This window comes from Sciurus carolinensis, chromosome 10, assembly GCF_902686445.1.
Source record: "Sciurus carolinensis chromosome 10, mSciCar1.2, whole genome shotgun sequence".
NCBI classification, from domain to species: Eukaryota; Metazoa; Chordata; class Mammalia; order Rodentia; family Sciuridae; genus Sciurus; species Sciurus carolinensis.
This window is the reverse complement of record NC_062222.1, coordinates 103,277,468-103,290,137: the sequence shown is the minus strand read 5'-3', so window position 1 is coordinate 103,290,137 and position 12,670 is coordinate 103,277,468. Positions and strand designations below refer to the sequence as shown.

Below are 12,670 nucleotides of genomic sequence, written 5' to 3'. Positions count from 1 at the left end.
TCCTTTGGTAACTTTTTTCTCAAGTGAAACCAGACTTTCTCATAACATGAGTTATTTGCAATGTTCTGAGTGCTTTTCCTAATATATATTGTTTTCATTGATTTTCCTGAGTAAGATTATAGGACAGTTCATATTAGAAGGAAATCACAAATTGTTGGAATAATCTAGAAATTTATGGTCTGAATAATGAAACTATAAATATTAATTATCTTTATTTAACATCTTATAGTTCAATTCCTTTTTAAAACTCTATCAAGGACAAACTCTTACCTTAATTGCCTTAACTCAACAAAATGTGAAATAACACTGATCAGAAATTAACTTCAGTGTTAATGTCATGATCACACACTCTAAAACAATTCAGGGAGACAGCTGTATGTAAACTATCAAAAAGGACACATGTTAAAGAAAATGTAACATGTAAACTCTTTATTTCACAACAAGTTACTAGTTTAGTTTGTATTTAGGATCATGAATGTACAGAACACTTGAAAAAATTGAAATATTTTTGCCACACACTTACAAATGCTTCTCAAAATCATGAAGCAGAACTAAAGTAGAAGCCATTTTCATCACAAACCGTAAAATTTTATTATGTGAAGTAACTACATACACTTAATGGATGCAAATAGCCGTTATTACAGCAATTTATTGAAATTGAAAATATTTCCATTTAAGTCAATAATATCCTAAAAGTCTGTTCATTATCCCTTTTTGCTTGGCTACATTTCAGTTATCACAGTATGTACTACTCAGAGTCAAAGGGTCCAGGTACATTTCATTGTCTAACAATAAAAAATTCATTTATTTATTAAGTCAAATATTTCAGAAATTGTTTGAGGATCAGAAATCAATTTCCTGAATTTGCCTGGTATCACAGTGGCTTATTTATATTCATGCTTCTCTTCTCTTCCTCTCCTTGTCCATCAAAACATATAGGTATATATGATATATATATGGTGTGTATATGTGTGTGTCGTGGCTAGAAAACAAGAGACTAGTTAAGAGAAAAACCTTTCAATAAGGAACAGATTTAATGAAAATATTAATCTGGACAGATCATCCATGATTTACACTTCAGGAAAAAAACATAGATTCTTAAAATATAATCACTGGATTAAAATGCAATAGGAAACAAGATTGTAACACAACCAGAATTTCTTTGTAGCGCTTTCATGTCCTTTTACTCTCAGATAAGTATTAAAGAAAGGATTTCCCACACACACACACACCAGGTCTTTTGGTTAATATTGTTTATGAATCAATGCCTAATGTCTGTCACTTTTCTTTCTTAAGAAAGGCAATCTCTCCCTCTCTCCACTGAAAACTTCTGTCTTTGAGTACTAATCTTTTTTTTCAATTTTTCTTTTCTTTCTTTCTTTCTTTTTTTTTTTTTTATTAGTTTTAGGTGGACACAATACCTTTATTTTATTTTGTGCTGAGGATCGAACCCAGGGCCTTGTGCATGCTAGGGGAGCACTCTACCACTGAGCCACAACCCCAGCCCCAAGTACTAATCTTCATCCCCTCAGCTTCTATACTTAACTTCCTTATTTTTCTTACTCCCAAGATCATGCACCAATAAGATGAAGGTTCTTCAGTTTTAATAATGGCTCTTTTGTATTCCAGTATCTTTGTGTACTTTTTATGAATTTATAATATCTCATCTCCTGAAGTATGTATTCTTGCTTCTCTACCATAGGAAAAGGACTGTATTTTCAGCCCTTCGAATGGCTCTATATGAATCTTAACCACCAATTAAAATGAAATTTTTTGTGCCTATGATTCTGTTTCTTTATCCAAGTTATCCTCTCACCTGGAATTTGTGATCTCTGTTTTCCTCACCTATTAACATATCGAATCCCCTGTTTCTCATCTCTAAACATATATCCATGAAATCTTCTCAATGTTGTCCTCCTTTCCTTGAATTGTATAACTAATCTTTTTGTTTATTTGACTCTCTGTACCTTGAGAGTTCATCTTTATGTTTTTAAATTACAAAGAACATTACTTTATATAGAGTGCTACATAAATATTTAAATTGGATTACTTTACTTTCAAAATGCAAGCACAGAAAATCAGAGCCAACCTTATGTTTAAATGTGGTCAATGGTGTTTGGAAAGTCCATTAGGAATTTATTTAATAAAGACTTGTTAATAGTTTTCGCAACTTCATAGTGGCATGATAAACCCTTCCTAGCAGTAGAAGACAAAGAATGGTCAACAGAAACAGTACCAATTAGAGGTGACCTTCATATACCACGACACTGAGAAGCTGAATAAATTTGATGACTTCAAACAACATACTTGGTCAGAGATAATTTTCACAATGTCTATAATGGGACAAATGCTAAACCATTAAAGTATCAATTGGGTCACGTTAACCCTGGTGCTGAGACCAATGAAATAATCGCGAATGTGACTTCTTGCTCCATCAAACTTTACAAGACTGAGAATAAGCACTGACATGGAAATTGGATCATTGTAATGCATGTATTTACTCATTTGCTGTGTTTATTGAAATACTAGTTGTTAGTTTCAATTTTGCTCAAACAAATCATCCTATTTAAAGTTTTTCTATATAATCAAAGTATAGAATGCATTCAGTTATAATACATTGACTTGAAACACAATTTCAGCTTTATAGTTATGGGCCCCTTGGTGTGAGAGTACTACCAGTTATTCTTTTTGATCTTTAGTCATTGTCAAGAAAGCAGTCCTCAATTTTGTCCTTGTTCTTAAGGAAAGATCTGGTCTGTTTTATGACTACATAGATACCTGAATATGGAAACACACTAAAGGCAAAAAATCCTGATCATCACTTCCTTATTTACCCATATTTACTGTGCTTTTGTCCAGAATTGATCCATTTTAAAAACATCTTAATGAAATCTATCTTTAACTTACAAGAAAATGCATTCAAAGAATTGTCTGATTTTTGTTTATATCAAAACTTTATATTTAGTTAAACTTCCTGGGGGAAATGTTCCCTTTCCCTACTGAATTCTCAGAACTCTAAGTACCAGTATTGTTTTTATAAACAACTCAACACTGTAGTAATTAATTTCAAGTGAGTCTAATTTTATCCATGCAGTTCAAGGATACATAAAAAGTTACCATGTTATTGTAAATCTAAATGGGGAAAAAAATGTGCTAATTGCATTTCTTTTTCAGAACTTTTGCATCCTGGTCATATATTTAGAGGCTAGATCTACATGAATTTACATTTTTATAAAATGATTCTACTAAATCTTTCTGCTTCAGTTATCTTTCTCATCTGTTTTATCCACTGTTTTGCTATAAGTGTTAAAAACTTTTTCTTTTTTTCATCCAGGGAACACAAGTCCTGGTAAATCCAATAAATTTAGACATAAACCACCAGGAAAAAGAGAAAGACTTTTTCAAAAGGTATTTCCCAAAATGGTAAAATTAATACCTAGAAAAAGAAAGGAACAAAAACTGGATTGCCTCCCATTTGAAAATAAGTTCTTTTGATTTCTTGAAAAAGGGTCTAAATGCATTTTGACATTTTCATTCTTAATTTTAGAAATAATCAGTTTGTATACCTCACTTTCTGATCTGCATATTTAAATAAAACTGCTCAAAATAATAGTAGCTTTGAAAACAAAGGGCTTTTTTATTTTTATATACAAGGAATGTAAATAGAAAATCATCTTTTATATTTTCATCAATTTTATTCTCACTTTTAAATATTGTCAACATTTAAAGTCTAGTTAATAAAACACCAATGAGAAAATGAAGGCTATTTATATCAAGCGTTTTAAGTACTTTAAAGTGTAGTCATGCTCAGATACAATTGAAAGAGCCCCAAAGTCAAAACTGCCCCATGATAATGAGCAAGCTGTAGCTTAAAACATGTGAACTAGCCATAAAAAATTTAATGAAGTATTTTATTTCTTCATGGATACTTTATTTTTCATTTATCCTGAAATGAATGTGCACGTTAGGACATCCGCCAATACTCAATGTTATAAACCTGAATGCATGAATAATCTACAAATGAATATATACATAGCCAAAGTTTAACTGGCTTTCCATTTAAAAAAAAGGCAGTCTCAGTGGACATTTTCATTAATGTTCAGTTCCTGCTACTTTTCTCAGAGTAGAAAAGCAAAGCAAAAAAAAAAAAAAAAAAAATCAAATTCAGCCAGGTAATACCCAGTGAAGTATATTTTGATTAAGAAGAAAAAATCCTATATGTTCCAAAAACATAAGTATAATCATGCCAGAGCCCCACTCACTGACCAAATGGAGGAACCCCACATTACAAACTCACGTGTCAAATATGTAAGTGATAGCTTCATCATCAACTCTTTTCAGTCCTCAATCATAAAACTCTTAATTCTGATTTTGCTCTTGGCAATATAAACATTTTTTAAAGTTTATCTTCAAGCAGACTGTGGTAATTCTCCAGAAAATCAGGTTGTATTGAATGTATATGGAGCTCATATAAGCAATTGATATGCTAAATGACTAACAAATATGATCATTGAAGCCTAACTTTAATTCCCTTCTTAACTAGAGATAGTTGACAAGTATTGATAGTCTTTACATAGAATGAGACCTTATCAGCACTTTTTCTGCTGCTGTCAGTAGAAATATAGAGAGCTGCCACACTAATGTTCATTGAAAATGTCTCTAAAAATTCCACCTTTAACATGATTTTGAGGCTTGTCCCATTTTCTAGAAAAGAGAACAGAACCTTTTATAATGTAGTTGTGAAACCGTACCCAGAACTCAGGAGGAGGAAAAGGTCATTTGTGATACAGACCTAAAGCTGTTTCCCAGGTACATAAGGTCTAACAAATGTTAACACCACATATTCAAGAGCATATCCTCAATATGACTTGCAACTTAATTTGCTAAATAACTTTTTAACCATTAAGAATACATGCAACTACTCTTCCCTAATGCTTGTTAACTCAGGGACTGTAAACACTCTTTTAGCACTTAAAAAAAACAATTATCATTTCCCTTTGCATTTAATTTTAGTGTGGGCAGTTTTTAGCATTTCAGTGTTAACATCTTCATGCTTCATAAATATCATTAAACAGAAAATAAAATGGATAAATGCAACATTTTTCCTGAAATTTTTTCACCTTGCTTTTCAAAAAATGGATGCTAGTAGTTTCCATCCAAGTTTGCAAATCCTCAACTAAATATTGTTGAAGTTCTGCTTAATATTGAATCAGGAAATGGACTGGATTAAAGGATTGATACTAACTGGCCATTTCATAAGTCATCTGTAATTCCCAACTAGCTTGATTTAATTATTTCAGATTGTATTCATAGATCATGATATAACTTTCCACTCCATAAATTTATGCAACTATAAGTTGTCAATTCACAATAAATAGTTTTTAAGAATTAAAAAATAATGTCTTCTGGATAATGAAAACATCTTGGAAATAAATCCAAGGAAATCATGGATTTGTTTTTAACGAAGTGTATCCCAAATGGGGCAGATAAATAAAAATCAAGAAAAAAAATCAAGTAAGCAACTTTTCTAGGCAAAAAAAGTTATTAAATATTAGGCATTAGTCCTCCATTACAATGATAGTTATAGTTAAACAAAATACATATTAAATGTATTTCATCTTTAAAATATGTATCATATAACTTATGAGGCATTCAAAATCTTAACAGGACATCTGTAAATTAAAAATACATATAATAATATTTTAACCTACTGGATCTGACATCTAATCAGTTTCCTATAAATTTATGTAAATGAAACTAAAAGTGGTTATTTTATTTACCTATGAAGGTCTTAAAATTGTTACAATACTATTCAGATTTTAACCATTGGATTCTTCACATTTTAATTTGACCCTCATATTACTGAAGTACAGCAGATTACATCAGATTTAGTCAGATATCTTATGATTTTTTGTTTAGTAGTAGAATTTATAAGTAAAGATAGCCAACCCAGTAAACCAGATTGAACAGTGCAAAAGCTGTTGGAAAAAATATTCTCGAGTAGGAGTCAATTTTGGCAATGCGTATGTGAATCCTTCCTTCCCTCCAAGATCCTGTTCTGCAGTCTTCAAAGCAGCAGAAGAAGCTGGCGCAATCTTTTCCCTCCAAACACTGATACCCATAATCATCTTCTCCTTGCGGCAGAGAAATGCTATTCATTGGAATCAGAGTGGACCCAGCATGGAGACCAGGGGATAGCTGACAAAATAATAAATTAGTTTTTGAGACAAAAAAGCAGCATAAAGACAGATCAATTTGTTCCCTCAAGAAAAACTCTGGGAGACTGATAAGCAATACAAGTAATCGTGATTTCCAAAAATCAAGTATTTTCAATTTTAATGTATTTTTAGATTACAATTTACAACTGCAACACATAACTTTCCTTACATTCCAAAGATTATGTACAATACAAATAACTCTAAAAATAAATATATATTTTATGCCTTTAGAAAGTTGGTCCACCGAAATATTGTCAACTCGAATCTAATACTTAAATTAGAATAAACCCTATATTTCTATGGTATGTTACACTAAAATGTTTACAATGCAATATGTTTGTTTGAAATATCTTGTTATTTATTTTTGTAATAATGAGAATAAATAACAAAGAAGACATTTTAAAAATGCAAAAAGCATAAGAAGTAAATGGACAAAAAAAAATTGGGAGTTTGTAGTGTATAAGTGCAAAGTGCCATATTTTGAAGAGATGTACAGAAGGTAAAAACCTAGATTTGGGAACAATTGGTGTTCAAAACTGGCCATTTTACCACTCTGGCTATCATCATAGCTGGAATTATATTAGCACCTAATTTTTGTGATGGCTGTGATGAGTAAATTTCATAACTCCTGTGGAATGATCAGTGCTTCATCTTACCTGGTAATAATAGCTACCACAATTATCAGGATTACTTGGAAAACATATCAAATTAACATTTTATAATGCCAGTATCTGAATAATACTTAGAGAGAAAAGTGTTTTTGAAAGTATCATAAATCAGTCAATACCAGAATATTATAGAGCAAGAAGGTAAGGACTTTAGAGTTGGACGGACTGAAATTCTACCTAATTGAGCAGAGTAGTATAAACTTGAACAGGAAATACAATTGCTCTCTTGCCTGAGTCTTCTGCTGTGAAAGAGTCACAACAACAATACTGTAGCTCTGTTTGAGGATTAAATGAGATGATGCCCATCAAGCACCAAGCAAAATATGTGAAGTAGCAAGTGTTCAATTTTAAGCAGATAATCATTATTGTTGCTGTTACTGTTCTTTTCACCACTGACTCCCAATAAGGACGTACCATCATCAACTATAGAATATGTAACAAGACAAAAAAGTGATAAGCAATAATAACAACAAATCCTGAACTTAAAGAGTACCTGGAAAAAATTTAGTAAATTTTTGAATAAAAAAGCATGTAAAATATGCATGAAGACAGCAGTTTTAGTAACTGGTCCTTCTGAACGTCTGCCTATTTTAAGGGTTATCTAAGTTGTAATCTAACAACTTATTATAATCAGTGGTTTTATTATCACAATGCTAAATAAAATGCCATTTTATAAAAATTATTTTAACTTGATCTTAATTCTTTCTAATGTGAATGTTTACCAAAATTATTTTAGTTTGAACTTTGAAAAAGATAACTCCCACAGCAAGACAAATTAAATACTTTATGGAAAAGAGTTTACAAATTAAACAAAAATAAGAATTTCTTGAAATTTGGACCTATATTCAAAGTCATTCTATTTTTTTTTAAAGAAACAGAATCCAAGTCAGTAAATATTAAAAATTCATGATACTCAAAATGAAGCAAAAAACTGCATGTAGTGATATTTGAAAAAGATGGAGACATGCAGTCATAATATCCATATTGGAAACAAAATGTTCAGCTTGGAGATAAGCATCAATGGCCTAAACACAAATAAATTCATGACTGCACTTGGACATATTGTAATAAACAGAGGTGGCTTATTATGCAGTGTTAACGACAGTTCTTTTGAGGGTGAACCTTGTGGTACTTGACTAGACTCTAACATTTTTGTGGAGCACTAAAATTATGTAAAAAATGAGACCAATTGATATTCATTTCCTTGCCACTTAATACTTAAATAGCATATTTTCATATGCAAATCAGAGTGAAACCTGATTAAAATACAAGTTTGTTAGCGGACACATTTAAGGTTTATATGGTTGAAGACATATTTCCTATATCCCTATGTCACTCAGCACTGCCATAAACAGAAATATGGTGTCAGAAGATATCATTTATGCATGAGAGGAATGATCAAGAATGAAAGTGCACAAAAATGGAGAAAATCTGCCAACAGTTCACTTTATGAATGAACTAATCTGGTGGTTACTGTTATGGAGAATCTCTTTTAATGATACTTGGACAATTTTCTTGTTTCTTGCTACTCCTTTCCTCCCTCCAAAAAACCAAATTGATAAATTAAAAGAAACTGTAGTTCAATTAATAATGAAAGTGAACAGAAATAGACTCTATCTAGGCAGAAAAAAATACCAAAGCTCTGACACAGTATCAATAAAATAAAATACTGCTGACACACAGACTTCTGAGTTGGAAACCACTGAATGATTAATGGGAAGAATATATACATTCCAAACGGCACTTTCTGAAGTACAACTACACTATCTTGGCTACCCTCCAAGACAGCATACTTTGTAAAAATAAAAGTAAATCAGCTAAAGTGAAATAAAAAGACACAACACACTGGAACAAGATTTTCTTTTAGTATTACTATAGCTTAGAGGATAGCCCTTGTTTTATTATTTTCACAGTCACTAAGATTAGAGTTAAAAATAATTTTCAGAAATTCATTCCATTCCCACTACTAAAGATACATACATCAAGTGCTATTTTACTATTATATTAATAATATACTGAAATATGTAAAATAATATTTTCATCACCAAGACAAATGTCAAATAAAGATTAAGAACTAGATAAATCATCATTTAATATAAAATACATATATTTAGTAGTATGGTTTAGATATGAGGACTCTCCCAAAAGCTCATATGTGAATTTATAGAGAGAATGATTAGAGTATGAGAGGAGGAAACCTAATAAGTGGATTAATTCCCTGATGGAATTAATAACTATAGGCAGGTAGAATATGGCCAGAGGAAGGTTACTAGGTGTGACTTCAGGGTCTGTATATTGTCCCTGGTGAGTAGAGCTCTCTCTGCCTCCTGGCTTTCAGGTTCTTAGTTGTTTTCCTCTTTCATGTTCTTTTTTTAAAAAAAATATTTTATTTTTTTATTTTTACAGACTGCATTTTGATTCATTGTACACAAATGGGGTACATCATTTTGTTTCTGTGTAGATTCATACCTTTTGTGTAATCATACACGCACTTAGGGTAATGATGTGTCTCAGTCCACCATTTTTCATAACCCTCCGTCTCATTTCCCTCTACGTAATCTAAAGTTCCTCCATGCCCTTCTACTATGATGTTCTAGCTCATCTCAGGCCCAGCTATGGAGTAAGCCCACCATGGACTGAAACACTGAAATAGTGAACCAAAATACATTTTTTCTTCCTCTAAATTGTTCTTGTCAGGTATTTAGGTCACAGTGATGCAAAGGCTAACTAAAACATAAAGTTATGTATTTATTTAATTACTATTTATACTATATGCTAATACCATGCATGTTATTAAATTAGTAATATAAACAGCAAATATTATTAGATAAATTTATTAATGTTATGAAATGCTAATATTACTCATTAATTCTCCTTGTAAAACATTATACGTGAGAATGCCAACCTAAGCACTGGTTTTTCTCTACCTCTCTTGTATAAATCTTATGTAAGCATCAGTCGGAATGTTCAAAATAATGAAATAATAATAATAATAATGAAATAATCAGATAATTATGAAATCCGGGTCAGTACTTAAAACAGGGGGTGGATTTTGGTGAGGGGGAGTAGTCAATCTGCCTGTTAGAAATTGTGAAAGTCAAAGACCAGAGGCCAATGGGAAAAAAAAATTATCTAAGGTAAAGGCATCTCAGAAATGCCAAGGAAATGGAAACATGCATGTGGAAAATGTTTTTTTTCCATCAAAACTCTAGAGATGTTCCCCTAAGGGAGAAAGAATGGCATGTTAAATAGGATGGAAACATGGTGTCAGCTAAATGCCCATCCTGGATCATCTGCGCTGATTTGAACCAGCCCTTGTACTGTGCATGCCCAGAAGTCGGAGGCTGGCAGGTGGTGGTTTGCTCATTGTGGGAGCTCCATAACTTCTTGGAGGACAATAATTAATAACATCCCACCATCTCAGGGAAGATTAGGACTCCTTTGGCAGTGTTGGAATGTTCTAGTAATGTCCTCATTGTCCTAATATTTATCATTTAGAGAATGTGTGTGTATATTTGGAAGCAATGAGATGTTATGCTCCCCAACACACACAAAAATGAAATCTGACAACTGAAAACTCGACACTTAGAAAACACACTTGCAGGGACCACTGGAGAATAACCATTAAGAACTTTTGAGGTAAACCAACAACACAAAAGAAAAAAGTGATATGAAACAGTTAGAATTACTGACTAATAAATCAGTAAACAAGAACATAATCCTTGTAATTAGTTCACTCAAAAGTACTTGAGCTGATAAATCCATTATAGGAAAAGGTCTTATTTTCTAGCTGTTCTAGAAAATAAGACCTCTCAGAAATTCAACATGTTAGGATAAGTTTTAAAATACTCAAAAAAAATCTAAACTAAAATCTTGAGGAAATTCCCCATCCTATACAAGAAAAAAAAAAAAAAAACCTTACTGAAAATAATGATACAAAGAAAATCTGGAATGTACAGTTAACCTAGGAAGTATAAAAGCATCTAACAATAGGTTTTAGAGGACAAAATAGAAACCTACTGGAACAAAGAATGAAAAAAATTCACAAAAATAGCAGAGGGGTCTATTAAGTATTGAAGTAAAAAAATATACTGATATTTAATAAATATTTTATACCATGACCAACACAATGGAAATGTTAAGAAAAGAAAAAGGTTTACCTACAAATGATAATCAGATTGGCAGTCACAAACATCAAGTCAAAGCTTAACGTTAAAAATTAACCAATATAGTAACTATAAATCACAAAATAAAATACCGAGAGAATAAGGTAACAGTAGAAGAGCTAATTACTCTTTGATTTTTTTTTTCCTATTTTTGATACCTTAAAATTTGGTATACCAAGAATTAAAAGCACAAAATAATCATCAGAGGAATGTGAAAACAGGGTTCATTCTGATTTGGGACCAAGGTTGCTAGGTAGAGAATTTATTCCTAATTGTACATTATTGATCCATTTATCTATCTGCTTCAACCATATACTGTATTACTATTAGTTTAAAATTAGTTGTTTTTTAAATGAGTTTTCCTCAATGATTATTCTTGTTTCTTTCAGATGTAATAGTCCGTGGTGCTTTAAGTAGGAAGAAAAGCATGAAAGGAGTTTGTATGAAAGCCAAAGTGGAAAGAAGAGCCATTGGTGGTATCTAGACACCTGCAGAGGAACATCATAAGACCATTGTCACAACTGACATTAAATGATGACCCTATCTGCTGAAAACATCCCACCATCCACTGACTTTTTACAATTCCTTCAGGAACAATTTTGCTGTATTTCACATTTCACCAATATCACATAATCCCTCCTGGGAGCTTTGCCAAATGCCATTTCAGGGAAAAAATATGCAAAATTTGTGAAATTATAGATTGATGCGTTTTTTTTGTGATTCTAATACATACTCTGAAAGGTGGATGTTTATTCATACAGATATGCATCAACTAAAGAAGATTATCTCTTCATTGCAGAGAAGAGTTTGTGAGGTGGGAGTTGGGAAGAAAATCTCTCTATATTTTATCTTCATCCTAATACTTAGGTTCTGGTTTTCAATAGTGTAGTACTTCCTGAACTATTGTAACAGTCTCCAAATTTATTTTCCTGACTCATTTGCCATCCAAGTATATACTTTGTTACTTCTAATTTTCTTTCAAAAACATATATGTAAATATACTATCCTACTAAAACGATGTGCGTGACTTACCAGTGCTGATAAGACAAAATCTACCTGCTTTGTATTGCACTGCAGGCTGCACAATCTGGCCCAAAACTACTTTTCTAACCTCAGCATGGGTTAATTTATTTTCTAAGGTTCCCATTCTCTAAACCAGCTCTGTCCTGATAGAAATGTCCCGAATCTACTTTGTCCAAGAAAGCAGTCACCACATGTAACTACTGAGCACTTGAATATGCTAGTGCTAACAAGATACTGAATATTAAAATTTTACTTTAATTAACTTAAATCAACCTAGCCATATGTAGCTGGTAGGAACCAGATGAGCCATCAATGTTTGGGACATAAATGTCTACCTTTTGTTTTCATTCGTAAGCTACACTCAGCTCATATGTTTCTCTCTGTCTTCAATGTTATCCCTACTTGTTTCTTCTGAAAACTGTAACTTATTTTTCAAAGAATTACTTCAGTGATGTCATATGTTCTCTGAAATTTTCTCTACCCAAACACCCTTTGAAAGAATTAGTTTGCATGCTTTTGGAATGAATTATTTACACTTGAAATTAAAGGAAGTCTTCCTACTTCACTGTGACCCACATTGACATAAGCCTGTTTT

The 12,670-nt window shown here is 31.8% G+C and overlaps 1 protein-coding gene across 1 annotated transcript in view; it reads right to left on the bottom strand.

The window, feature by feature from the left end:
* Window positions 1–426: 426 nt before the first annotated feature.
* Gabrg1 (gamma-aminobutyric acid type A receptor subunit gamma1) overlaps window positions 427–12,670 on the bottom strand; it is a 93,700-nt gene continuing 81,456 nt past the window's right edge. Inside the window, exon 9 of the mRNA XM_047567570.1 lies at window positions 427–6,198. Coding sequence (XP_047423526.1) covers window positions 5,929–6,198 — 270 coding nt within the window. The 3' untranslated portion in view covers window positions 427–5,928. The remainder of the gene's footprint in view (window positions 6,199–12,670) is intronic.